The sequence below is a fragment of the Phyllostomus discolor genome, chromosome 1, assembly GCF_004126475.2.
Source record: "Phyllostomus discolor isolate MPI-MPIP mPhyDis1 chromosome 1, mPhyDis1.pri.v3, whole genome shotgun sequence".
Taxonomy (NCBI): Eukaryota; Metazoa; Chordata; class Mammalia; order Chiroptera; family Phyllostomidae; genus Phyllostomus; species Phyllostomus discolor.
This window is the reverse complement of record NC_040903.2, coordinates 183,047,756-183,072,950: the sequence shown is the minus strand read 5'-3', so window position 1 is coordinate 183,072,950 and position 25,195 is coordinate 183,047,756. Positions and strand designations below refer to the sequence as shown.

Genomic DNA, 25,195 nt, shown 5'->3' with positions numbered 1-25,195 from the left:
TACAAATAAAATGCTTGGAACAGTGTCTGGGATGCAAGAAGTGCTGTGTAAATGTTTGCATCTGTGACTTTGATGATGACACAGTCAGGTATGATTTTTAAAGGGTTTTCCTTGAACAGACATTTGAAAAAGGTACCGTCCTGAGTCAGCAGGTAGTGTAGGAGACACTGCAGGAGGAGGCATGGAAAGGCCGAACACCACATGCACTGAGGGAACAAGGAGCTCAAGAAGGTTCCACAGGTGGTTGAACGTGGCTGGATGGGGTTCAGGGCGTGGGGGCAGGGCAAGAGGCCCAGGCTGGAGAGGTTGCTTGGCCTCAGGAGTCAACAAAGGGAGTCAGCAGGGAGTTTTATGAAGCTATAAAAGATATGCCTTTCCAAAGGTCCCTTCCGGAGGTGTGGAGGGCGGACTGACTGGATATAGACTGGAGGTGGGAAACAGGGAATTCTCTCTCCGGGCCAAGAGGGTGAGCATGGCACAGCAGAGAGAGTATCAGTGGCAACAGACAAGGGGCACAGGTACCAAATGTGGAGGAATCAGACTCATGGCCCTTTGCTCCTAATTTAGGAAGATAGACTTTTACGCATCTGGCTTCACTCAGTGTCTGCCTAGAATGGGTTTTTCCATGGACAGGGAATCGAGCAGAAATGGCAGATTTGGGGGAAAGGATAGTAAGGTCAGTTTGGGGTGTGTAGGGCCTGTGGGCTGTGCAGTGTCTGTACTGCCAAGCACACAGGCATGTGTGGCACGTGTGGGACTGCAGCCTCTGAGACAGATGTGGCGCAGAGAAGGATTCATCGGCATCGAGCTGACGTCCTGCAGTGGATGGCATTGCCCATCAGGGTCCCTGGGGGGGACAGGGAGGATGGGGACAGAGCCAGGCCTCCCCCCCCACTAAGGCTGGGGTGCAGAAAAAGAGCCGTGTAAGGGGAAGAGAGGTGTGGGCAGGGCAGAAATTGTCATTCTCTGGCTCAAAGGGCTGTGCTGGCTCTCCAATGCTGTCAGGATGGATGAAGCCCAAACTTCGGACCATTCATGATATGGCCACTCGGCTTCCACAGCTGGAGCTAACCGTGGGACAGGGCTGCCCCATGCTGCGTGCACGGGGTTCGAGCCTGTACACGCGTGAAGCTGGACTGCCTACAGGCAGGCGCACGAGTGCCCTCTGAACAGAATTCTCCATCACACCCACCCACGTCCACCCTGCAGCTTGGAGAACTCCCACTGGTCGTTCGGGTCTCCCTGGGATGGCACTGATTCAAGAACGTGGAGCCACCACGTGGAAGAACCAGGACTGGAAACTGTGGCCTGACTTCAAAACCATTAATATATCGTGGCTGCCCAGAGAGCAGCCTGTTTTCCTTCTTATTTGTTATTTCTTATGTGCTTCCACTGTCTCTCAACACAATGTGTAGCTTTTCTCCAGAATACAGTGTGTGGGGGGCAGGACGATGAAGAGACCACTGTGCAGAGGCAACGGTTCGGATTTTCTTTGTCAAATTCTACAAAAACAAAACACAACAAAGCAAAACAAAACAAAACAGAGCAAGGAGAAGGCACCAGGAACAGACAGGGCTGTGGGAGTGAGAGGCAGTTCAAACCTAATGACCGCAGCATACCAGATGGCTGAGCTTAGAGGGGGGAATTCAAATCCCTATCTGCCACTTATGAGCCAGTGACAGCCTTTTAAAGCCTGGTTTCCTCACCTGTAAATGGTGACAGTGACAGCACTGACCGCATTGGGTTGCTTTGAGTAACAGAGAGAATTAACACAAAGCACTTGGTACAGCCTACGTGTAGTGACACTAGGGTTATTTTTATAATTTCACCTAAAATTAGGTAAGTAAATCAACATAACTGAATTTACCTAATTTTACACAAAGCCAATATAGCTTAATAAAATAACCTCGAATATAATTTGATAAAATACTCAAGAGTCTGCTAGAGCAATATGGTAAATGTTACCATGTTATCGCTGACCGAGGCAGGGCACAAATGAGGAGGGCACAATTCATAGTTCATTCGCCTATTTATTAACTGGGGGTTAAGCTCCTGAAAAAAATACTGCCCCCACATTTAAGTATGTTGATCAAGTACAAAGTGCCAAGGGTGCATCGTTTGCTGTGATAATGAGAAGCCAAGGTAACCTGTTAAAAACATAAGAGGATGCGGACTCACACTAAACGCCGAGTGTGACATTAATATAAAACACCCTGCCAGCAGGCATTGGCTATCATCGTGAAAAATATTCGGGACTCCTAGCTGGTCACTTTCATCTCCAGAGTCGCACATTAAAGTACAAGTGATACCTGTAGATAGACGTAATTTACAGCAACTCCTACCAGCAACACACACAGGACCAAAGAGTCATACATCGGAATGAGAAGTGCAAAGAATCAGTGCAGGGTTTCATCCTGGACAGAGACAAGCTCCCCCAAGTGCACAAGAGGGGACTACAGGGAGGAGGGGTCCCTTCATCCCCACTCTGTCACACATAAGCAAGCCCAAGGTCAGACTGACAGAAACCTGGAAATCTTTACTGCTGGCCAGGCCAATTGTATGCTATCATCAAATGGTACAGCATGGCTTTCTGTAGGTCTAAGGGTCACTTACAGGAAAAACTTTAAATTAATTAGTCTATATTTAAAACAATCCATTCGAGCTATTTCTGGAGTTGTTTCCGTAGCACTGTGAACTTCCCTGGCACACTGCAGAAGTGTGAGCCAGGCCCCCCGACATTTACCAGAGCGGCAAGGCACGCACGCTGGGACGCGTCCCCCTGGACAGACAAGCCCTTCTGGGCTGCTGCGTGTGCTTTACACCTGCCCAGGAGGCAAATACTCTGGCGGCAACCGTCTCAGGTGAGAGCCAGGTGTGACTCCCCACAGGATGGTACGGAGTGGCGGCCCGGAGTCTAGACTCAATTGAGGTATCCCAGTTTCAATCCAGTCTGGTGTCACCTTCTAACTTTGTGACACTGGGCAATATGTACCCTCTCCAGACCATGCTTTCCTCATCCACATAATGGGGACAATGAGAGTCCCCTGACAAGGCTGCTGCGCAGGTTAAATTCTGAGCTGGCATCTCTGAAATGCCAACGCGGGACCTGCACCCGGCAGCCTTTCCCTGACTTCCCGCTGTTCCCAGCGGAACGACGAACAGCCGGTGTGGCCAGCCCAGGTCAGTGCCGTGTACTAGCATCTGGTGATCGGAGACAGAGTTATCCGGGAAGATGCTTTCACCTTCTCTTCCCTGTGTAAAATCTCTTTAAAAATGTTTAGGCCAAGTTTATGGAATTTGCTTGGCCTTTCTTAGAAAGCACTTCTCATATTTACTCGGCCATGATGCTGCAAGGCTGGGCTTTATCGTCAAACAAAGAAGCTGTACCCTAGCTGAATAATGGTATGAAATAGAAACTTAAACAATTCCCTAAAAACAAACAGCCAGCAGAGAACAGCAAGCCAGGACAGTAAAATAATCCCCTATCTTCTTTCTCCACCTTAAAAATATCTGGTTACCATCTTTCTCTCTGAAAAATGCTACACCAATCCTCTATTTCCCTATATTTTTTCTATGGGAGTTCTGAAGAAAACATTTGTTCCCTGTTGTTCTAGCTTCTACCTAACAGTTAATTAAAAATACTGGAGTAGAAACCTGACTGAGAACGCTTGCGCACTGTGCCCCAGAACTACGGCAAGACCAGAAACCCAAAGCTGCTCACTGAAGGTACTGTAATTATACTCCATGGAAGGAAAGGGTAAAAAACCAACTGTGTTAGGGTGTTTGGGGTAAGTAGTAATCGTTCTAGGAAAATATTAGCATGCCAAGTCAATGTACTATGTGAATTAATTGAAGTAAAAAGCCGTAACTACAATTTTGGTGAACTATTTAGGGAATTATATATTAATTTCCTACTATAAACTTTTAAAAAGGTAATAATTATCTTTTAGTTCTGGAAAGTCTAGTAAATTATTCTGTAAGTCACAATTTTCACTAGTCAAACTGTTTAGGCTTTTTCCAAATTAGTCAAGTTTTACACTAAAAATAAGTTTATTCTTCTTAAAGTAAATGTAAGTGGACTTTTGTGGTGAGTGATATAATAAAAGATTATGCTTTTAAAGATGTAAGGACAACAGGTAATTTCCTTCTGCTCCGAGGAAAGCTTAATCGTTAATGGAACGAGGCTGTTTCCCTTCCACTTGCAGGCGCTTGCTGGACGCTCCTTCTGCCCGGCCGGTGGTGCCCGGCCCCCGTGCCCCCGAGAAGGGTCTGCATTCCAGGGGAGCGGAGGGCAGTCCTCGATTCAGGCTGTTGTCGCTGCACTGGCCAGAGCGAAGTCTACTCACCAGCTTTCCCCTCTGCTGGGCCGACCTGGTTTCTCGCAAGGTGTACACGTCTCCACAGACAGAGATCTCGCGCCAGACCCCGGGCTGGGACTCCTCTGTGAAGCCCCCTCTGGGATGCATCACCAGGACCCCATTTGTAGTGAGCCCGTCCATGTGGCCGTCAGGGTTTTTCCATTTTGCTGCCTTTTCCTGGAGAGCAGAAAAAAACCATGTTAAGATGTTAAGCAATGAAGGGACTCTAGAATCTCTTTAAAATACTGGCTAGGAGCAGAGGGGAGGAAAGTGGTGAATTTTCATTTTCTATTTAAAACTAATAACCAGAATAATAAAATATGCAATTAGTCCAACAGTATGAAAGAAATGGTAAAATGGATAAATCATTTATCTCCAGAGACACATTACATTTATTTTGGGAGCTTAAAAAAATAACCTGATGCCTGCGCCTCCCCCTCAGAGATGCTTTCTCACGGGCCCCACCCCCAGTGGGGCAGAATCTGGTGTGTACTCTTCAGTTTACCTGTGCAGTCCTCTCATCTTACTATCTGAAGATGCTTTACATGAACTCATTACCAGGGAAATGTGTGGAAGAAGGGAAAACATTTCCATGAAACATACAAAATTTTAGCAAGTGTGAAGCCAACAATCTGTGGCCACTGCATTTGCATATGAATTGGTACGGATATCCTCACAGGTGGAAGGCCAGAGCAGCTTGATATAATGCAGGGCAGACACTTGGATGATGGCACCACAGCGATTTCTCTCTTTTCTCTTAGGGACAGAGCCAGGTATCATTCCCATGACTTGGGTAGGTCCTGATTACAACAAGCCAGTTATGATGGCCCCAGCCCCGTGCCAATGACTGGCTTAGGGGTGGGCGTGTGGCTGAGTTCAGGCCAATGGCACCGAGTGAGTCTTCTGGGAGGCTTCCTGGAAAGGCCTCTCTGCTCGCAAGGGATCCACAGTGCCTCTGCCACCTCTTCTGCAAGAAGCTTCCATGCTGCGGGGCATTCAGGGGTGCAGGAGCCACTTCTCACCCAGAGGTCGAGACCTCCCCCAAGGAAGCTAATGTGCCTGAGAGGCAGGGGACCAGACAGAACCTGATTTCCTGGAGGTCACAGAACCACTGAATAACCAACCCTCAAGCTGGCCTTCCCTTTCTTGGCACTTCTTGTAATGTGGGGACTACACCTTTTCATTATGGTTCCAGGGGTGTCCAACCTTTTGCCATCCCTATGCCACACAGGAAGAAGGAGAGTTGTCTTGGACCACGCATTAAATGTACTGAGATATGTAATCACAAAAAGATCTCATAATGTTTAAGTAAGTTTACGACCTTGTGTTGGGCTGCATTCAGAGCCACCCTAGGCTGCGTGCGGCCTGAAGACGGCAGGTGGAACGCCCCTGGAAGGCCATTTTGTGTGTATTTTTTCCCTACAAAAATATCTTGATTCAAAAAGAAACTATATGAAAACTGGATATTCACTAGAACTTCTGGGTTTAATTTACATGGAAGCCCTACAACAGCAGAGATTTTTAATGTTTTCTTCTCTGTGATATCACATTTATAACCCAATATGAACATAGCAAACACTCAGTTTTTAAATGAATGAATAATTAACATTTTCCTTTAAACCCTAATTATCTAGATTTGACCATTTATTTTTCCCTATGAAATAAATCCCCTTAAGTCCACCATAAATACATTATGCATGATGTTGAGATATACTTTAAAAAGTAATTACTATACATACTATAGTTATTATGGCAAGTAAAACAAGTAATGATAATTATTTTCAGATTTTTAGTAACAGCTTTTCAAACTGGCCATCTGAAAACTAAAATCTCAAAATCTAACTAGAGGCATCATGTAAAGTGAATGTCTGGATCACGATTAAATGGTGTATGTGATAATAAGAAGTGTTTTTCTCGAGACAATGGACACAGTCAGAGTACTTACCCCAAGAAATATGTTTTTGGAAGAGTCGAACCCGGCCGCGAAGATCCGCGCTGTGTAAGGCTCACTCCTGTCGCAGACTATCCTGCAGGCGAACCGGGAGATGGTGCTTTGTGTAATCTGGGCCTCATCGCTGTTCTGACCGCCGGAAACCGTGTCTGTGACAACGAAGTCGATAGGGCTTTCGGTTGATCTGCCCACCTAAGTAAATCGAAATACTTGTAACTCCCTTGAAAAACGTCATCACGCCACCAACTTCGCTCAAGGGGAATGAGTGTTCAAGATCCCTTTAACATTCATTATCTCTGCCTCGAAGGTCAGAACTGAATGAAAACTTCAGTTCCCCTTTTCTTTTTTAAACTAAGGGAGATGATATGGTATAACCAACCATCCAATCTCAAATATTAGAAGAAAAGCTCAACTTTCTATTCTGGAAGAAGAGATCTTACTCCAAACAGAAGGTACCTCTTGCATCAGGCAGGAGCATTACTTTCATGGTGAATCATTCTGTGTGTGTGTGTGTGTGTGTGCGCGTGTGCACGAGCGTGCACGCGTGTTTGTAGGTGGAAAAAAGCAAGATTTTAAAGGAAGCCAACAAACAAAGGAACTCTTGCCCCCACCCCTGTCCACTCCAGGACCTGGCTTTGCCCTCTGTGCCAACCCTGCCCCCCCCCACCCCCAGGGACTCACAGCACACAGCCAGAGTGGCCATAACCCAGACGCAGAGATCAAACACCTGTTGCCGCTCCTCCGTGCAGCCAGGACGGAGAGAGAGGGCTACACAGGTCAGCCCAAAGTCTGGGCTCGGTCCAGTGAAAAATAAAAGCTGCTCTTAACAGTTCAACTTTGGAGTTTTAAAAACTCCCTTGGGAAAGTCTAAGAAGTTGCCAATAATATTATATTGACTTACTTTCCTTGATAAGTTAAAATGCTGCCAGAGAGAAATGTATTTCCTTGGCCAGATCTTACAGTTCTAACAAAGCTTTTCATAAGCAATAAATCCAAATAAGATGAGGACTGCTCTGTCTTCTGAACTGGGAGAAGTTAAGAATTTGTTTACAAATAAGGAAAACTCAAGACAAAATAGTAAAATGTTTATGTAATCAGGCTCTATGAATCTCTAACTAGAAAATGATGGTAAGTGTTATATATGCCAAAGAGACTTGACTTAAAATCAGTTATGTGTATGTAAATGCGTCCTTTCTCCCTACACAGACTGATGTTCTAACAGCAGTGACTTTGATTCTGAGCGGCCAATGGGAGGAACACCAGTGTGTACATGTAACATCCCCAAAAGTCAATTTTCCAGGTATCTTTATCCTGATCTCAAAATTCTATCTAAAATATAAGCAACATTAATATACTTTTAATCCAAATGCATGAAAGGGAAAACTATTAATATATCATGCATAATTTAGCTCTGCTTGCTTCCTGGAACAACATTAAATTTATTTTGTAAATCTCACATATACATTCTCACGCACAGACTATTTCAAACCAACCAACAACAGACAACTATTTTCTCTTATTTTTTTTTTTACCAACCTTAATTTCTTGTCCTAATGAAATGTGCCTAGAATAAACTAAACCACTGGGTTCACTGAAACTCATCAACTGAAGTAGATACATACTGCCTGAATGCATGCATGTCAGGTTTAGAAAACCATAACTTGTTAAAAAATGCAACATAAAATGTAAATTAGAGATATTACAAAATCAAATCACCATACAATTCATCTTTCTATGGTTGCAGAATCTTCTCTCTGCCACATTCATTTAAAAGCTGGGTATGCAACTCAGAAGCTCCAATTCAGACCGCTCTAATTATTTTTTAAAGTCTTTTTTAAAAAGCTATTCTCTTAGCTACTTTCAAGTATGTAATCAGCATTACTAACTATAATCACCAGGCCGTACATTAAATCCCCAGAACTTACTCATCTTACATCTGGAAGTTTGTGCTGTTCGACCAAAACTCCCTCACTCCCCAGACTGTACCCCTCCAGCCCCGGCTAACCACCATTCTAGTCTCTGTTTCCATGACTTCAATTTTTAATAGATTCCACATATAAGTGATAAGTCTTTCTCTGACTTATTTTATTTAAAAAGCTTTTATGCAATTGAAGAAGTAACAAATACTTATTTAACATATTTCACAAAAATAGACAAGTATAAAGGAGAAAATAAAGACTACTCCAAACTCAGAAACAAACCCATCCTGAGCCTCTATTCCAACGAAGCTTAGGAGTAAAATGTGACATTCTAACTGCCTGGTCACCTCACAAAACCCAGAGTTCTCACAACACAGTCTCTGACCCAAGCTCCGACACCTCCATGGAAGAGGGAATGCCTTCTGAAGCTCTCTTATAAGCTCAAAGCTAAAACCGCACTCTTGTAGAATGCCACACAACTGCTCCTTGTCTACAGAGATTATCCTCTTCAAGAAAGGCCAGCCTGATTTCATCCCAGTGTATCAAATTCATGTCTTGATCAATTAACTGAAATTGATGTAAAACATGACATTTTGTTCCAACTGGAACACATACTGCTAGGATCAATTATTTCAAGTCATGACACTTATCTGACTGGTCATACGGGATTTGTCAATGCACTTCCACTTGAACCTGCAGAGTGCTAGTACAATTTCATACTGCAGGTCACAAACTTCATGGTGCTTTTGCCAGGAAAAAACTGAGCCACTTTCCTACTGAAAACTCACCACCCACTGTGGAAAACTCAGATCCTGTCCTTTCTTTTGTTTACTGGACCAACTCTACATTATTTTAAGGACAGTCATGTGGATAGGCCAAGACATTTCTGAATTTCATCTGATATTCATATATATCATGCTGACATGCATACCACAGCCACAGTGAGAATTTTGATCCCTACTATGGGTAGTTATGAACACAGCATCATTCAGGACTTCCCATTTTAGTATATGTGAGAAAAGTTTAGGTCTGCCTGGCTGTCAGCTGAAGTCAGCACAGGTCTAAGAGTGTACGGGAGCACCTGAAAGGGCCTCCCTCACATTGCCCAGCCCAATCCTTCCCATGTCCCTGCACCTGTAACATTGTCTGGCTTTCCTTATGACAAGGATGACGCATTGCTGCTGCTATTCAGGACCAATCTCCCCACTGATGCCTGAGATCTCAATATTCTCCACTCCTTGAGGATTTTGCTGACATTGGTTCCTGTGCTGCCCCTTCCCCTGAATCAACCATCTCTCTCTTGAGACTGGATCATGCCATCAGCTGTCACACATTCTGGAGCTTCTCAGACTGGGCCTCTGTGGAGTCAAGAACTAGTTTTGTTTTGTTTAAATTTCAGCCTACCAGTGATACCTTTTAAAAAATGCAATGAAAATGAGTATTAGGAAAATGGTCGCCTGTTTCAATGTGTCGGTAATACCGTAGTGCTATAACAATTTACAATTTCCTACTCATCTCACTCTGTATTGTTAACAGACATTTCAACGCTCGGCGGAGCACTGTTTAAGTAGTACTGTTCTAGACCAGTCTCTCATCTTTAAAAAACTCTTCCCTTTGCCTGCAAGCCACCCTCAAGCTACTGCATCATCTCTCTGACTCACTTAACAGTGATACTTCTTGAAAAACCTGTCACTGGTTACTACCTCCACTTCCTTCCTCTTCCCCTCATCGTCTCTCCCCAATGCACTCCAGCTGCGCTCTCTCCCCACGCTGTGCTGAAGCCACTCTTGCGGAGGTCTCCAGGCCTTATAGTCAGCCAGCATATCCTGGTCCATTTGAACCCGGTATTCAAATAATGAAACCCTTCCAGGCTAGTTGGTAAATAGTTCCTGTCTCTTCTCTTTCTGGTCTCTCCCTAGGTAATCTCATTAAATCAAATTTATAAGCCACAAAGCCCTGCCCTCTCCCTGAAACTTCAGACTAGCACACCCAATCTCCATCTGAGGCCCCTCTGCCTCAGAGGCACCCTGACATGCTCCAAATAGAACCCGGACCCCCTCTGAACCCTAGATTCCTAATGTCAGGGGCTGCCATCCAATTTGCTCAAGCTACCATCCAATTTGCTCAAGCTAAAGATCAATACCCAAGAATTATTACTGATTCTTTCATCCACACCCACGTTTAGCCTTGTGGCCACCCTGTCAACTCTACCTTGAAAACACATCTTTCCCCACCTTAGTTCAGTTACCACCAGCTCTTACTGGGACCGCATGCCTTAGCCTCCAAACTGGTCTTCTAGTTTCCCACTGGCCTCCAACCTTCTTCTCTACAGACAGTAGTTGGAGACATCTTTTAGAAACATAAATCGGGTTATACCTCTCTTTTTGCTTAAAATCCTCCAACAGCTTCTTCCAAACTCCTAGAACAAAACCCAAGTTCTTTCCTTGACCTAAAGGGCCTACCTCTCCCGGCCTGTCTGCCTTTTTAAGGTCATCTCATTTCACTTCACCGTGGGAGGGAAGCCTTAGCTGTCTGTGGACAGGAGCTAGGAGCAGGCACTCCAGAAATGAAACTGATGAATGGAAGGTCATGAGAGTGAGCTTGACAGCTGTGAGAGATACACACACACGTTTTAAGGGATTACTATTGAAAAAATGTTGGTATTTTTAAACATTTTTCTCAACTATATAGATGCTAGTGTTACCATCTAAAACTACTATAAGCCAACTAAACTGAACACCAACCAAACAAAACCTAAAAACGTAAGTCGCTGCAGCACCCAGGTCGGCATCTATGAAACTAAGAAATCCGAGAGGGACCGGCCACTTCCCTTCCCCTCGAGGCCAGAGTGTACTGGGCATTACCCGACAGGGACTCCCTAAGCTATTTCACCGTTTCCTTTGATTGCATTCAAACCTATCTTCTTCTTTAGCTTTTACTTCACTTACTCTTTTCTTTTTCCTCTCTTTATCCCTGTTCAACAAGTACAAAGTTTCAGTTACACAAGATAGGTACTGGTAAGCTCCAGAGATCTGCTGGACAACATCAGGTCCACAGTTAAAAATACTGTATTGTGTACTCAAAAATTTTTCAAGTGGGTAGACATAGTAAATGTTCTTACTATAATAAAAAATAGTAACAGAAGCTGAAAAAATTTCAGCTAAGTCTTTAATTCTTTCTGCATTTGCAGAGATGAGAAGGAAGAAAGTAAAGAATTAAGAAGAATGTGGTTGCACAATAATGAAAAATATACACTTTATGTCACAACATGTCACTTAAGGAATAGTGATGCAGTGGCACGAGCTATCACAGTGACTTGGTTTCAAGTGGTAAAACATGCACCACCAACAAATGTAAACCTTTTCAAAAAAGTATTTTAAAGCATACAGAGGTGGGTAAAAGGTTTACAGTTGTGAGTACATGAAATAGTTTATCCTTGTATTATCACTTATTTATTATTATTTTACAGGTGTAAACCTACTCTTGCTTACCTGTTTTTTAATGTATACATTTAACACATTGAATTAAAAAATGCGTTTACTATATTTTAAAGCTTTTCTTAATTCACTTTTTTAGTATTGAGAATCTTCTCTCTGTAAAACAGTTAAAAAAATCTTACAAAGGGAAGCTACATAGTTTTGTAAAGCATTAAAAAAAAGAATTATTATGAAGTCCCATAGAAATACCAACAGGGAAGTATACAAATACTTATTTAGGAAGAGGTTTTATTCTGTAGAATGAGAAGAAAAACTATTTGAAATATTATAAAATGAAATAGGATGAAAAATAAAACCACTTAATATTCTGTCTAAATATGACACATCTTGCTTTTGTGTTCAAACTGGCACCTACATAACTATGTCTATACTCATGACCATGATGACGGCTCTACCTGTCTATAAGGAGTTTAGTTTTTAAATAGCTAACATATTCACGAAGCTCAAAAAATCAAAAAGTATGGAATACTTCCTATATAACACCCCCTGCCTAGTCCTCTTCCCCACAAAGGAAAATGCTTTACTTAATGCATATAAGCATTAAACATTTAATTATACTAATTTAATATTTAATGATTAATATACTATTTAAATTTAATATTTAATAACATTAATTATTTACTTTATTAACATTCAACATTAAGTAATCTTAATTGAATAGGATACTATCAATGGCTCAACATATTGAATTGTATTAATAAATTCATTAAATATGTTTGGAACTCTGTCTGTGTCTGCACACAAAGCTTTTCCTCATTGTTTTATAACCTTGGAGGCCCCAACTGTATTGCTGTCCCCAAATTCATGAAACTGGTCCCCTACTGAAGCACTTCTGGTTGTTTGTAAACTGTTACTATTCAACTACGTTTCAAGCAATGGCTTGATAAAAGTATCATCTTGCATGTATGTAGGGGTATCTCTGAGGCATTCGCTCTGACGTATCTCTTCTCTAGGAAGAGAAGAACTTTAGGAGGAGAAGAGCTGAGTTGAAGAGTGAATTTTGTACTTTTCATAGGCGTTTCCATTCGCCGCCCCACAGAGGCTGCGCTGCTCTACAGCCTGTAGGGGAGTGTCTCCCACATCGCGGACAAAAACTGTTGGATTCCTGCCAGTTTGGTAAGGAAAGAAAATGGTATCTGTGTGATTTGAATTCACATTTCTGTTTTCATAAGCAAGGCTGAGCATATTTTCTTCTTTGTAAAAGCTATTTACATCCCTTTTTGATGTTAGCTTCTATGGTACTTTTTTATTTGTTTCAACATTTAATTAATAATTTAACTCTCCATACAGAAATGCAAAGCCTCATGGTTTCCAATTTGCGTTTGGTTGTTTATTTTATTAGCCTTAATTTAAATTTCCTGTTGTTTTAAAGTACCAAATCTTGGATATAGCAATTCTCTTTTTAAATTAATGATGACTTTTTTCCATTATTACTTCCTCCCTCCTGCTTTCTTTTGATGTATTTCTGGAGTTTCTATTATTTACTGCTAAAACTATTCCTGAACCTGTCCTCTGCTTTTTCATTTTTTAAATAGGACTTCAAAATTTTTTTGAGATAAATGTTTAGTTCCTTAACCCTCCCTCCCCCTCTCTTTCCCTCCCCCCTTCCAAATAACAGCATTTAAGTTTTTACATGTCTTCTGAGTATGCTGTCAGTCACATCTCATGGTTTTGGCTATATAATGTTCCCAGTTATTTTTAAAAAGGCCTATAATTGTATTTTGATGTCATCTTTGATTCAAGTGTTATTTAGGAAGTATTTTAAACATGCTGGCTTTTAAAAGTAGCTGGCTATAAAGATATTCATTCTTGTTATTCAAGTCTATTTTTATTGCATTGCGATCTGAGAATGTAATCTTTATGATTTTATTTGCAGTTTTAGAATTAAGTTCTCTTAGTCTTTCAGAAACCAAGTAGAAATAAATTTTGTATTATCCTTGCCTCTTTCCTCTTGGGCATCCCCAGAAGCTAGTGTGCTAGAAGTTCTGATTACATATCAAAACACAGAACTGAAGGAATAATGTCCCGAAATTTCCATTAAAAAAAGAAACACGTTACCTGAAACATATCCGTATCTTTATCATGCGTGTACTCGACCACCACAGTCTGGTTCCTTGACAGAGTGTATGATATACTGTGTTGACCTTTGCAGCTGATGGCCTAATAATGAAATAAAAATAAATAAAAATTCATTAATTTTTTGTTTCAACAACTTAACCACAGTTCTGTTTGTAGTTAAGAGACATTATTCTACCAGCAAAGCCCAAAACAAGCCAGCATTTTCCTAACACTCAGAGCCACCCTGTGCTGCGCCCTGAGCTACAGAGCAGCCCGTGGCCGAGAGGCTGCTTTTACCAGGTGTCCTGTCTTAATCTAAACAACATTTTACTCATTTCAATTCAAAGCTAATGTACCAGTTTGCAAGACTTGATTTAATCATATTCCCGGGGGCGGGAGTGGGGAAAGCACTTCCTCAACGTTATCTTAACTGATAGAATTTTTAGACTAACATGATTTATTTAAAATTTTAGGACTTATTTCACACTACAACAGGTAAGTCAGTAACATTTTGTTATGGTATTTTCCCTGTGTAATAGAGATTATAATCATAGTAAAAGAATCACTGAAAAAACTACAAATGTTCTGTATGAATTTCTATATAATGTACTTTTCTAGCTATAATCATACTTATGGGGGACACCTCAAAAAATGGTACTTATAAAAGATTGTGCATTTAATTGCAATACACCCATCAAGATGTTTTTCCACTGCTCAAAATGTTTTTGAACTGGTGCATTTTGATGCTTTTTAGTACTTCTGCTGTTGTTTAACTTCTTCCACATCAACAAAATGTTTCCCTTTAAGGCCTTTTTCCATCTGGGAAACAAAAAAAAGTTGCTAGGGGTGAGAGGGGGTAAAGCATGGGGGTCATGCCATTTTTTGTCAAAAACTGCTGAACATTTAGTGTGGCATGGGCAGGTATGCTCGTAAATCACCCATCATGAGATGGGAAAACATGTTGAGTCTTCAAAAATATTCACTGAAGCCTAATGCAGCCTCTCACAACAATGCCCGCTGGCACACTGATACAGATGGGTTCCTAGAACACCCACCTAGAGAGGGAAGCCCGTATTACAAGGGGCCTACCCTTCAGAAGATAATTCTGGGGTTTTTTGGGTCCCTCATCATATAGTCTGTTCTATATCTTATTTAAATATTCTACAAGCAGTTGCTTAAACCCAGATATTTACTGAACTGATAAATAAGGTAGCTAAGTTAGTTTTAACTTTTTAATTTTTAGACTAAAATTAAGTCTTTTTCAAAAAAAAATCTAGAAACCAACAATACAATATTACTTTTATTTTCTCCATAATGAAATCTTTGAACACACATCTTAAGTTGTGGTCACATACTTTTAAATTTCCAAGTTAACAATGAAGTTTACTTAAATTTACTCCAAATTATTTCAATTACATTTAATCCGTTCTACTTTCACATATCTTCATTCCTACTCTTTCACATTAAGTATAATAAAACGTTAATAAGTCTACCTATTAAGCACTTACTGAAGATTACACTGTACAAAGAGCAAGAACGCACTTGGAAGCGGACGGACACACACAGCATGTCAATGAAAACGTCTGAATCCACACAACTGCTCAGAGTCATGAACAGTGCGACAGCCCAGATCGGGTGTGAAGTGAGCGCGGCCCGTCTCGTGGTTATTCAGCCACACGTCCCGAGAAACTGAACGGTGGAACTGATGTTTTGTTGTGCATGCTTCATTAGGGCACCACAAGTATTAGAAATGCTATTTTATATATTTAATGTGGTCAGGAATCTAAAAAAATACTTCTTATACTACTCAACTTTAGCAACAAACATAATCTTTGATTTTTATTGGCATGAGTGAGATTAAATTCAATGGCAGTAATAAAATGACATTTTTGAAAGCCAAATTAATATACAACTATTTCCAATTTAAGATGAGATGTTTATCTTTACAGTTAAGTGAAAAAAACCCATGACCTTAAAAAGATAAACTTATTATCTTTTTATTAACTTAAAGTTATTATAAACTGTATATGCTCCACAGCATGCTGGTAGTTTTAACATTTAAACAGGTCTTCCAAATGTGCTGGGCACCAATGTCTGAAGGCATGCTCTGCTCACCCCATGACCTCGCACAGCCCTGGGCACGCTCCCGCCACACTGCGCCGCTCCGGCAGGCACCAGAAATAGCCCTTTTATAGGCCCTACGTCGTTACTGGACCCAATTCTTCTAAGGTGTTTTATTCTAAAATTATTCTTCTGACTCAAACTATTATAAGCCTATGAAACATTAAAAAGTCTATTTATAGAGAAAGGGGCGCCGTACCTGGGAACTGCCCACGGCAAAGAGAAGCACAAAGACCCAGGCGGACCCCTGCCTAGCAGGCCCCAAACAAGGAAGAAAGTGCAGGGACTCTGGGGCTTAGAACACCTGACCCAGGACACTATGAACATTAAGCCCATTAAGGAATATTTGCAATTTCAAACTTCTGTAAGTTTTTTTTTTTTTAAATGTGGCTAAACCTGAATCACCAGGGTTAGGAAGGGTGGATGCTTTGGGATTAGAAACAACCCTTTTTCTGAGAAAGGAAGTCCCAGCCAAGGGCTACATTCCAGAAGCCTCTAGATGTGGGAAGACTGGGAAGTGGGGAAAGCGATTCTGCAGGGAGAAACAAGTCCCAGGAGGGGCAAGAGGCCCGGGGCCAACAGGCAGTGCACGCCCTGTATGCAGCAGGGAGTTACTGCTGAGCCGGGAGAGGAGGGCTACCCATGTGCTTGTGCCCAACACCCCGCCCCCCTTTACCCCTGGGGCCCAAACAGGCTGCACCCACAGGGAGGAGAAACTTGGTGAGGAGAGGGCCTCAGAAGCCTGGTATTTAAGCCAGGATTGAGAACTGGAGCAAAAGGTGGCAGTCAAAACCGAACACGCAAGGCCACCAGGGGAACCAAATTCCCGCAGCATGCATTAGGGTTCACGTCATCTTCTTGCATGTTGAGGTCGAGCGTGGGGCCAGACCTGCACGGCTCAGGGGGGCTAAGAGGAGAGGTGAAGCCTGAGCTCAGTTTTTGCTTTCTTGTGGAAGTATGTAGGGCCTTAAGCTTTTTTACTTTGGTTCCAAGTTATCAATTTCTGAACAATATTTTTTAACATTTAAAACAGGACTTTCAGAAATACAGCTTGTAGTCAATTAGAGATTCACTGACTTGAGTCAATCATTCAGGTGTTATGGAAATAAAAATGGCCCCAAGGCACCAAGTTGCTTTGAAATCTATTTCTGAAATATCAGAGAATGGGTAAGGCCTTCTCTTGGCACTCACTATAATTTATTTCAAACACAATTACTGTAACATAATGTGATTTTACTATACTAACTCAAATTTGGAAATGAAACACTTTACAGCTATAAGGAAAATCAGCCCAACCAGCTTGCCTGGTAGACAACAGCGATTTTCCATATTCGCTTTTCTACTGTGATGAGAAGGCAGGGCGGGAGGCAGCCCTGGCCTTGTCCATTCTCCCACCCCCAGCCCAGGGGCACGTGGGCACTCGGCGAGTGTCAGATGAATGCATCAACTGCTGCAGATGCAAGATGAGGTTCAGAGCTTCTTTCCTCGGGTCTTCCCCTCCTCCTCCCACTTTTCGCCAGCAAAGGTACCATTAGTGACACTCTCAGCCCTAATTTATTTCATGTGAATTTTATCCGGTTAAAAATATCACAATTGGACAATTACAGATTAGACAATTACAATTACAGATCCACAGAATAAAAAAGGATTCTAACTTTATCCAGCCTAGGAATTGAAGCACTACTCCACAATCACAGACGCCCAAACGAGGCCCCTTCTGAGCCAAGACACTTTGGTTCCCTAGGTAAAGACCTAGGTTTTCTGGGTTTTACCATGCTTGCACCGTGGTCTCGGGTCAGCTCAGCCCAGCCACTCTCTGCCACTGGGCAGAACAGCAAGAACCAGCTGTCCTGGCCCAACTTTAAATGTCAGAGAGCTCTCTGAGCCTCCACACTCTGAAACAAACATGGTGCATGACGTCTACAGAATTGCCCTCCTCCCATCAACCCGCATGTACACACACACTCGCAAAGCCACTTACAAAGGCGCATAATGTGGACTAACACCGGAGAGGCAATCCTGCAAGATGCATTCTGGGAGGGATATACGTCTCCAGGGCAGCCAGAGAGCTTTCCTTCATATTTTAAAAGTACAAGGGAAATAACCAAATCTTTTATTTGTTAAGGAGCAGCAGTGTTGGTTTTCAATCACGAAGTAAAAGGGGGGGAAAAAAACACCGAGAAACTGGTTTCTAGACAATTCCAATTTATCATAGTTATGATTTAGCCCATTTAATTCCAGCTCTATAAGCCTGCCAAGTGAGCCTTTAGCCACTATGAAGGGAGAGAAAACGGAATCCATCACTGCGGCAGACGTATCGGTTACCTGCCTAATGCCTTTCTGCCTGTTAGCAGAGCTGGCTTCCCATGAAAAAGCCTGAACACGCCATGGCCAGCTCTCCCACTCTCCTCTGAAGCCAGCACGTGGAAATGTGAGCCAGTCCTGACCAGGGTGGAGCTCTTGGGGGTGGGGGACACTAAGAGAAAATTCTTTCCTCTTTCTGTCAATAAAATATTAATGTGGTACCTGCAGCGGAGGTGCTTATCTTGCAACATGAGAGGAAAGTCAAAGACTCTCAGAGAAGTGGGCTGGGCCCTGATATCTCTGAGTTGAACCACGTCTGAAACTACCTGCCCCAGACTTCCATGAGAAAAATGAGGAGTTTAGGTTGCCTTGGGTGGGGTATCGTGTTACCTGCAGCTGAAAGTATCATTACATTGTCTGGCCCAAACGTTTCCCCTCCTCCTGGGTTTCCTGCTGCAGTGGACAGAACCACTGCATTCCCGGCCACTCCGACTGAGAAGCGCCTCACCGTCTCGCAGCCCTGTCCTGCCACTGCTGTCCGTGCTCAGGCAGCACTGTCACCACCACACCTGACCTCAGGCAGAGTCTCGGCCAGGCTCTCTAGTTTTAGCTCACGAAGGCAAAAATCAAATACAAAGTGAAGAAATCACATGCAACACTTCACTTTTTCTCCTCAAATGCAAAGTAGTTGTGGGGCAACCAGTAATTTATTCCCCAAAGGAACTTTACAATCAGCTCCTTGATAGCCCCCAACTTGCTGCTTTGGAGATTAGGTGTAATGCAATTCATCTTCCCTTGAAGCTGGGCTGCCCGTAGTAACTTGCTGGCCAACAGAATGCGGCGTTAAGTGACGCGTGAGACTTCAAGGCTGGGTCAGAGGAAGCCTTTCCGCCCGCCACCCTTGAACATGTGCTCTTGGAGACCCGGACCATCACAGAAGAAACCCAGGCTAGGAGGGGAGTCCCTGGAGACACAAATGTCATGTGAGTGAGGGAGCCACTTGGAAATGAGCCTTCAGTTCCAGCTGCCCCAGCATTTGCCATGTGTATGTACCCTTCCCAAATTCCTGACCCTCACAAAATCGTGAACCGAGTCAAATGGTTTTTGCTAAGCCAGTAAGTTCTCCAGTAGTCAGCTACACAACAAAACAACTGAACGAATCAATTTCAAGGCCTGTCGGTGCCAGGGCATTTTTTCTGATTTGTTAACATTTATGATAAGTCCCATGAGACGTGATGGCACTCTGTGTGCTCACCTTCCCCACGCCCGAGGGCACGGGGCAGGCATGGGTAGTGGAGCGCTTCTACACAGAGTAGGCAGTTTCATGTGCTCCGGAGTGCATGCATGTTAAGACGCTGTCTGTGGTTTGGGCAAGTATGTATTCTTACTGCGATAATCTTCAGCTGTTGCATGACTGAGATGTGAAGAAAATTATATATTAGTATTTATAGTATACAATTAATATTTATAAGTTAATACAGAAAAGGAATCTGGACAGGATTCAAAACATTTGAGGCAAAAGCCACCAAACATGTCGCATGGACAATTTTTAGTCTTTACACACTTGGAGCAGGAACAGAAAGGGTACTAGGGGGACAGGAGAAGAAAACTAGTTAGTTTAGAAGGTATGACGCCGAACTTTGGCAAACCACACACACTGTATAACAACAGGGTGTTTCTTACTAAACTAGACTGGGCCTCATTTAAGGGAATGCAACATGTGTGCGTGAATCTGAGTTTCAAATGAAATTCTTTTTCTTCAAATCCACATCTGATTTTTCTATTACCATGACTTAGAAGCAAAGGACTGAAGGGTCTAACAGCCCCTCCCGTCTGGCCGCCCTGGAGGCTGACGGCTGCACAACTGTGGTCCCTGCCCTGAGGCTGCACTGCGTCTGGCCACACCAGGCGAATGTATTACTGGAAATGCGGCAGCGGCCTGCATACCTTCTCTCCTCCGTAAGTGGATGTAATCGGGGTTGTTTTTGCCTCTCAAAAGAGGCACCTCGTGTGGCTTTTGCATCACAGGAACCTTTTCCAGATGAATCTCGAGTTTTCACAGAGCTGCTCTGAAGAGCTTTGCATCACATGCCTGAATACGGTGGTATTCTGTGATGCTCCTCACTGCACCCCATCCTTCGGTTTCAAACACCTCAGCAAGAAGTCAGAGATGCCCTAACAGCCCACCTGCCGGGGACAGACTCAGGAAATCTCAGGGAGCCAGTGACCTCTTTGTCTTTGGGGTTCTACCAAGAAACATAATATAAGCTTGTGTTCCCAACAGCCTTCAAAATGATGTCCACAACTCGCACTCTGAAATAAGGCACGGTAGCGTACGTACAGGTTTCCGAGCCGATTATACTGCATGTTTGAGGCAGGTTTATTTTCAGCCACTTGAACTGTTGGTTCTAATATATGAGTTAATATTTTGGGCCATTATACAATTTAAATAAATAACTGCAAAACCACTGCCGCAGAAAGGACCTGATAAAACGGAAAAATCACTGCGCTGGCCTCGCACAGACCCTCCGGTCACTGAACACAGGCGCTCTGTGGAGGGGCGCACTGCCGCAGAAACAACGGTCGGCTGGCGTGGGGAAACATAATGACAGAATCTGTTTGGGAGCAGGACTGAATGAGGCCAACAAATCGAACCTTCTTCATTCAAAAACAACTTCTAGTGTTGATGTTTATGGCAGAAATGTGCACATTTATGAGCAAATCAATAAGTTTGCTGTGAACTGTGCAACAGCTTGGAAATCACCGCTGAACGACTTTACTAAGCAGCTCTGTGTCCTCGGTGGTGCTGGGCAGTGAGAGTGGGGAAGGGACTGGAGGGTGTCAGCATATCTGGCGACAGGACAGCTGCCCGTGAGGTCAGTGGCAGTGCATCGCTTCACCACACTCTCCACCGACAGCACAACACGTGGATGAAGACGGGGCAAAGGGAAACATTCGTGCCAGACGGTTGTCTCAATACGACCACCTGGTCTGTCCTGCTGAGCGCCTAGTTCCCACGTTCTTCAGGGACAGAGAGTAAGACCATGTGTGTGCACACTGCAGAGGTCAACTTGGCTGCTGGATTCTGGTGCTGAGAAAACAAAACACTGGACCCCAGGCTTGAACCCTAGTCAAGTCACTCACCAACTGTAAACAAATCACATGACCTCTCCTGCATTTTTAGCTGTTACCTTTACATTTCACCGACAGAGAGAGTCGGCACCCGCAGCACCGGTTTCACTGTGTTCACGGTAGTGGGAACAAGGTTCCAAGTGGCATCGTCTCCCTGAAAACACAAACCTGCGTGGAGGGTGCTGCTGTGAGACCCAAGGGGCTCGGCACCAGTTCCTCCCAGTCTGTAATGTGCGCGTCAGAGATTGTTCCTGTTCTGTTCAGCTTTAAATACATGTTAGATATTGACCATATTCATTAGAGATACTCCTGGTAGGCAAACATGTTTTTCCAGAACTAATGACTTTTATGTCAGGCTGACAAGTATAATTGAGCAATAAATCCTCAATCAGTCTGGTTCAAACTGCTACAGGAAAGATGAGGACTGTGCCATCCCTGTCAATTTATGTATAAAATATGTATGAGTGCTATTTCTAAACAGCGGAAGTGGCTAAAGGAATTCATAATTTATTTTTGCATGAATATACTCTTTAAAATATTGTATCTTTTCAATAGGCCATATTTCAAACGAGTGCCCAAATCATAGCTATGATTAGAAAGTCACAAAATGCTACCTTGGATTGCATCAAAATCAACAGTGTTTTGTTCAATAAATAAATCAAAATGATAAGTCTATTTGTTAGAGGCAATAGCTCTGACTTTGGCATTGGGCCACCCCCACACCTGTCTGGGATCAGCTCACTGAGCTATTTGATAAACCCTGGCAGAGAACCTACTGCATGCACAGTGCTGGACAGGGGCCAGGACAGAGGTGGTCAGTTCAGCACCCACGGATGGCAGAGAAGGTCTGGGGAGACTGTTTCTAGTCTGGAGTCATTCCTCAGTCCCCTGCAGATGGACTCGGTCAGTGGTGCCGGTGCAGAAGAGAGGACCTGACTTGGGTATACTGCAGAACACATGACACAGCGGGTGCTGCCGCTGCAGAGCTGGGCAAGAACACATTCTCGTGCTGTGTGGCGATCTGTCCCAGACACTCTCCCGCTTACACGGGACTGAAAGCCCCCTGAGGGCAGGGACTCCTGTCTCTTTAAACTAGGCTTCAATGCAGGCACAGTATTGCATGGTTAACAGTACGGTCCACCTACGGCGGGCTGTGGGACTCTGGGTAAGCTACCTGAGCACTCTGTACCTCGGGTGCGTCATCTTACCAGCACTGGTCCGTGTCCAGGAAAGTCACTGCTGTCTAAGGGCCAAGATGCTTTTCAGCTATTTCTATATCTGCCCGTCTATCACAAAGTTCTGAACAAGTGAAAGATTCAGATTCAAGTTCCTGCAGATTATTTCATTGCTCTTCAGCAAACCTAATGTGCACTCCCCTCTTTCAGTTACCCTGTCTCATCTCTTTCAGAAGTAGGGGTGAAGTGTACTTTCCCACACAGGGACACGTGTCTATACACACAAACATGTCACATTACTGATCACACTATGTGCACCAGTCACCAAAAATGACAGCCTATCTCTAACCGTGACTTTGAAAGTGCACACTTTAGTGCAAACCCTGGAGACCTCTCCCCACAAAGACACCCTCGCTTTGAGTGGCAGCTCCCACAGAGCGGGGAGGGCAAGGAAGGGGCACAGTCCTGGAAGCTCACGGCGGTGCTCTGGAACTGCACCCATCTCACTGCACACAGCAGGCATCGGACCGCAGGCCACCTGAGGGTCTAACCTTGCGACAAGGGCCAGCCTGTGGTCATCTGGAAGAGGGTGGCGACCGCACTTGTCTGGTAAGAGGCAGAGAAAGTGACCTCCAAAAATTTCATTCTTTAACAGTCATGCATTTTCTTTTGAGCATTTTTTGGTTCTCCACATGAGCAAGAAGGGGCATGGGAAGAAGTGGAGATGATGAGATATATTTATAAAACGACAGTTACTTCAGTAAAAATTAAAACAATGGTGAGTGTACACCTTCAGACTAAGAGAGGGAGAGAAACCTAACTGCAGTCGCACATTAAGAACAGGAGTTGGTCAACTTTATGGGGAGATACTTACTTAGTCAATGGACAATGCTTTAAAGATGCATGTGAATCTCTCTGCTGCTACATCTAACATCTAATCTGAACAAATATTTACATACATACATGCTACTTGCCACAGGAAATACAGCTAATTAAATCAACAAACCCTAATAAATAAGAATCATAAATAAAAATAGAGCATTTTGCAAAATGACTAAGTGGAAAAAGTAAAACTTATTGTTCAAGAATTCATTTAGGTAGTTCTTTTTAAATAATGTATTTACCGGATAAACAAGGTATACCTGTTTTTCTAAAGAGCACTGGGTGACAATGTACAGGTGTCCACCATAAACCGTGTGCCATGGTGGCTCAGCAGTAACACAAGCCCTAATCTGTGGCCACGAGTGGGAGAACTTCCAGATGCTCTAAACTGAATCTGACATAAATCGATTTTACACTAAGACACACAAAGACCCACCATATAATTATTTAACATGCAGGTCGGTTTATCAGCTGTCAGAGGGATCCCCTGAGTGCTGCAGAACAGAAAGACTGAGATTTACCCCTGCTCACAATAAAACAGAACACAAAACCCTACTGGTTAGTATCGTGATAGAAGCACAGGTCCTCATTTAAAAAGAGGGGATATTTTCCATTTTTTCCTTCATTTTACTTGAAATTTATTTTTAAAGATTGGCCTTAATCTAAAGTTTGTCCATCTGCTGAAGAATCTTGTTTTCTTTATGAGCTAAAACCAGTTCAATAAGGCCACATCATAATTATATAGAAACATGAAAATATTTACTTTCTAAAGACAACATTTATCTTGGCAGTTGGTATTTTCAAGATGTTGAGCCTGCTGGAATTATGCGAGTTCTAATTCTAATACAAAAAAGTTTAAATAAGACAATAGCTATCTTTCCTTGGAAGTATAGGAAACATACATGTAACTAACTTGTACGGCCTCCCACCACACATACCCTTCATACATGTTTTAGGCAGAAACCTGGGTACATATTTGGATGTTACTCATCAAACCTCAAGTCAACTGAAGTTCTTAAAGGGTCCTTTTATCTGGGTGCCTTCGGATGATATTGTTAATCTATTTCTTAATCTTAAAGTACTCAACTACCTTGAAGGGTTACTGGAAAAACTGAGATGATGTTTGTAAAGGATCCAGGGTACTGTGCCCAACACACAGTAAATACTATTACGTTTGGCTATTTTTTATTACTATACCCTCCATAATCTCAATTGGATAAGTTAATACTTAATTCTGTAAGGTCCTCCAAGTTTTTGATTGATGTCTAAGGCAAAGAATATTTTTAATTAGGTACCATGTGCACAAAGTACCAAATGTGACGGGGAGACAGTATGCTCCTTCCAACTCGAGACCTGAATCAGACAGCACCGCTATTACTAGTGTCAGTGTGGATCCTCTCAGGGAAAGTCGATGTCCACACCAGCATAGAATACAGTAAGAAATGACAGCGCACTGGACACAACACGCTGTTCCTGCTTCTTTCACTTAACAGTGCACTTGTGGAATGGTCTACATTGCTGGCTATTGGTGCTGTCTCATTCTCTTCAACGATGCACAGACATAGCCTTATTTATCCAGTAAGTCTTTTATTTAATTAAAAAGTTATTGTTTTTTGTTTTACAAGCAATGCTGCGCACAGCATCCATGTATTCATTTTGCATATGGTCGGATATATCTACGGGACACATGCCTAGAAATAAAAGTGCTGGATCAAATGGTACGTGCAGTTTTAATACTCAAAGTTATTGTCAAACTACTTTTCATAGGAGTTGTACCAATGTAAGCCCTCAGCAGATG

The 25,195-nt window shown here is 43.0% G+C and overlaps 1 protein-coding gene across 1 annotated transcript in view; it reads right to left on the bottom strand.

The window, feature by feature from the left end:
* The window catches only part of PELI2 (pellino E3 ubiquitin protein ligase family member 2), a 158,094-nt gene that overhangs the window by 5,759 nt on the left and 127,140 nt on the right, over positions 1-25,195 (bottom strand). The window contains exons 3-5 of the mRNA XM_028507450.2: positions 13,784-13,885; positions 6,304-6,501; positions 4,347-4,535 (exon numbers count right to left, since the gene is read on the bottom strand). Of these exons, the coding sequence (XP_028363251.1) occupies positions 4,347-4,535; positions 6,304-6,501; positions 13,784-13,885 (489 nt within the window). The remainder of the gene's footprint in view (positions 1-4,346; positions 4,536-6,303; positions 6,502-13,783; positions 13,886-25,195) is intronic.